This window comes from Vicia villosa, unplaced genomic scaffold, assembly GCF_029867415.1.
Source record: "Vicia villosa cultivar HV-30 ecotype Madison, WI unplaced genomic scaffold, Vvil1.0 ctg.004761F_1_1, whole genome shotgun sequence".
Taxonomy (NCBI): domain Eukaryota; kingdom Viridiplantae; phylum Streptophyta; class Magnoliopsida; order Fabales; family Fabaceae; genus Vicia; species Vicia villosa.
In genome coordinates, this window is record NW_026706508.1 from 55,447 (window position 1) to 59,388 (window position 3,942).

Consider the following 3,942-nt stretch of genomic DNA (forward strand, 5'->3'; position numbering starts at 1 on the left):
TATAAAGTCCAATTATTTTAGTACGAAAGGTGTGACATGTATGATGAAGTTAGAAGACTATTTAGCCAGGTGAAGGTGCGAATTATATATATCCAAATACACTAACTTACTCTATAACGATTGATGTGTACACTAAAGGAAAAATGTTTCAGGAAGCGATAAATGTTTATCGAGAATTCACGATGTCATGATTGAAAATTGTGGTGTCTTTTATAAGGCAATCACTATTTGACATAATAATAATAATAATAATAATAACAATAAATAGTTAATCACCAATTAAATTTAAATTCAACATATACCAGATCCAGTGTCAAGAGCAACCGCATCAGTGATTAAGAGGATATCGACTTTGATAGAGGTGTCGATCTCGAGAAGAAGTCGAAGACAACTAAGCGACCAGAGAGACCATAGCAAGAACTGGCGTGAGCTGCTTTCTTCGCCACAGAGACTAGGCATTTTGATCGGAGCGCCGAGTACCAAAAACAACAACAAGAAGAAGATTAAGAAGAAATAGGATGGGAACTATTACGCATTTCCATTATAGGAATTTGAATTGAATGAAAAAGAAGCTGGAAATAACTAGAAGAAAAAAGTGACGAGTTTATTGATTTTTGTTTAGGTGAAATTTTGTGTATGAAGAATCTAAAATGCATTCAAATCATAAATAGAGATGAAAAACACTCACTTTTAAATATAAAAATATTTCACTTTTTAAGTTTATTAACAACAAATGTATTTAATGAATAATATAGACTAAATACACATGCTTATTAGGTAAAAAAAATAAAAATAGGCAATTTTATAGATTAAGTATTTTAATTGATGCTTTCTAAAAACATGATTTTTTTGGTTACATATCAAGGAAATCAATTATTTTTGCTACATATCTAGGAAACTATATATTTTTTGGATTCATATCAAGGAAACATATCTTTTGCTGCTTAGTTTGTTAAATTTTTTTCTATAAGTTAAAATTAGAGTAAATTCAATAGTATTTGACTCAATGCTTTTTTGGAAACATATATTTTTTTTTCTTAATATGCTTACTTTTTTAAAAATTAAAAATAAATTTAAAAATCATATATCTAGAGTAAATTAAGTTTTAAAGTATGAGCAAGATTTTATATCTAGAGTAAGTTATGAGTAATTTGATTGTTGAATTCAAAGTTGTTATCGTAAAAATTATATGTATAAATTTATAGAAAAAATTTAAAATTACAACTATGTAATTGAATACTCAATATTTACTTGTTAATGAATCTTTAAATGATTAATTAAGAGCGATGGGTCGCGGCCGTCCGAAGAAGAAGGTGGCTACGACTCCCCCGGCGGTGCCAGTTACATCACCGCCATCTACCTCTCACTCGAATAAGGGTTCTACAGCTAGCACAAGATCAGGACCACAGACTGAAAACCCTGTTCAGACGAAAATTCGAAAGGAAGTGGAGACCGTAGATGCAAATCGGAAGCCTCCTGAAACGAAACCTTGGGTAGATGTTATCAAGGGAAATCGTTTCAATGGAACTGCAATCAAGTACACGGCGCCTATGGTGGTTAACGGTGAGATTGAAGTTCAGATTGAGGAGCAAGATGTAGTATTAGAGAGACAATACTGGGGAAATGCCTTGATTATGTACGCTCTTGGAGAACCGTTATCGATGAATGCTGTGAAGAAATTTATGACTAACGCTTGGAATTTTGTAGCCCTACCAGCACTCTTCTACAATGAAGAGGGATATTTTATGATCAAATTCCAGTCACGTGAAGACAAGGATTCTGTCCTGCTACGAGGCCCTTACACTATCTACAGAAAACCTATGTTCCTTCATGAATGGACACCTGAGTTTCAGCTCAAAGATGATCTGCTCATAGTGCTACCTTTGTGGGTTATCTTCCCTCAATTGCCGCTGTTGTATTGGGGTGAGGAGAGCATTGGGAAAATTGCAAGTGCTTTAGGCAAGCCGATAATGATGGATGAGTGCACAACCAAGAAATTGCGGGTATCATATGCTCGCGTGCTCATTGAAGTTGATGTTACCACAGAACTTAAGGATACTATCAACATCAAGACTCCAAGTGGAACCAGAATGGTGCAGCAAATTGACTATGAGTGGAGGCCACCATTTTGTAAGCAGTGTAACAAAGTGGGTCATGAGTGCAAGAAGAAAAAAGTAATCAAGAAAACATGGGTTCCAAAACCAAATCCTCCACCTGATGCAGAGAAGCCAAAAAATGTGGAACAATTAGACCCTGTAGTGGTGAAAGGGAAACAAAAGGAGATTGAGGAAGAGGCCAATCCTTGGTTGCAAGTGACTTCAAATGGCAAGCCATTTAGAGCACTTAGATTTGAAGACAAGGAGGGTCTGGATTGCACGAATGGATTTGATATCTTGGGAGTTGGAAAATGCTCCACAGTCATTGAGACTGTGCCATGATGATAAGCTGGAACATTAGAGGGCTCAATAAGAAAGCAAGATACTTGGAGGCTGCAGCCTACCTCAAAAAGCATCAGGTATCTTGTTTTGCTCTTTTATAAACTAGGGTGAAAATAAATAAAGCTGGTAACATTAGAAAAGCCTTTGGTCAGTATTGGGATTGTAGTGATAATTATGTGCACCATCAGAATGGTAGAATCTGGTTTATGTGGAGGAAAGATAGATGGGAGGTTCACACTACAATTCCTCCACTGTGAGCTCTATCATCTTCCTGGAGACAAAGCTTTTAGTCTCACCATTATATATGCCCAGAATCAACTTATTAAGAGGCTTAGCCTTTGGAAGGAAATATAAGACTTAGCAAAAAATGTTAGAGGACCTTGGATGATCATAGGAGATTTTAATAATGTGTTAACTGAAGCTGACAGGATTGGTGGAAAGGATGTCCAACCTACTGAATATGTAGACCTGGTCACAATGATGGAAACAATAGGTTTAACTGAACATGAGACTCGAGGGGACCATTTCACATGGTCTAATAAACAGGCTAATGGAATGATATATTCCAGGATTGATAGGGCTATCTGCAACACAACATGGTACCAACAATATCCTCAAAGTGAAATTGAAGTGATGCAGCCTCACATCTCTGATCACGCCCCTTTGAAGATTCATATTGATAGTACAGCACCAGTGCATAAAACTCCATATGGCTTTAAGTTCTTGAACTGTATTACTGAAAGAAGTGACTACTTGCAGATGATTCACAACAAAATCAACATGTCATTATCGTGTCATGTGTCAGTATATCGTAACATGTGTCCTATGATAGTGTAAACGTCACTTTCAACTCCAATACTTCATACACTCTCACACTACATACACTCTTATATATAGAGTAAATTATGAATCATTTGATTGTTGAATTCAAAGTTTTTATTGTGAAAATTATATGTATAAATTTTAAAAAAATGAAAATTATAACTGAGTAATTTAATAGTCAATATTTACTTGTGTTTATACTAAAAATATAGTATATGCAATTGAATCTATTAAATGAAATAAATTTATTTTACAATATTTAAAAAATTTGTACATTTTTAACATGATAAATTTTTTGAATTCAACAGTCTAATTGTAATGTTTATAATAACGTTTTAAACAATATATATATATATATATATAAAGTTTGGTTTACCTTCTCGTATGTTTCAAATACAATAATTAAGGCAAACACATATTAAGCATTCAATGACAAAAAAATGGGTTAAAATTAATTTATAGTAGAGAGAAATTTTAGAAAATTTTCCTAATAATTCCAAAGTAGTGCAATTAAATAATAAAGTTGTGGAAATAATAACCTAGATCAATCCAACAAACTAATATCATTCGCTAGGTTTGTTCTTAGATCATATGACAGGAAAAATACTACAAAGTAACAAGAGAATCATATCCTACGAAATACAGACACAAACATGGACACTTGATTAAATAATCAATATGT

The 3,942-nt window shown here is 33.7% G+C and overlaps 1 protein-coding gene across 1 annotated transcript; it reads left to right on the forward strand.

Annotated features, from left to right (window-relative positions):
• Positions 1-1,286: 1,286 nt before the first annotated feature.
• On the forward strand, positions 1,287-2,438 carry LOC131642296 (uncharacterized). The gene has a single exon (XM_058912573.1). The coding sequence runs from the start codon at positions 1,287-1,289 to the stop codon at positions 2,436-2,438; it is 1,152 nt and encodes a 383-aa protein (XP_058768556.1).
• Positions 2,439-3,942: the final 1,504 nt, after the last annotated feature.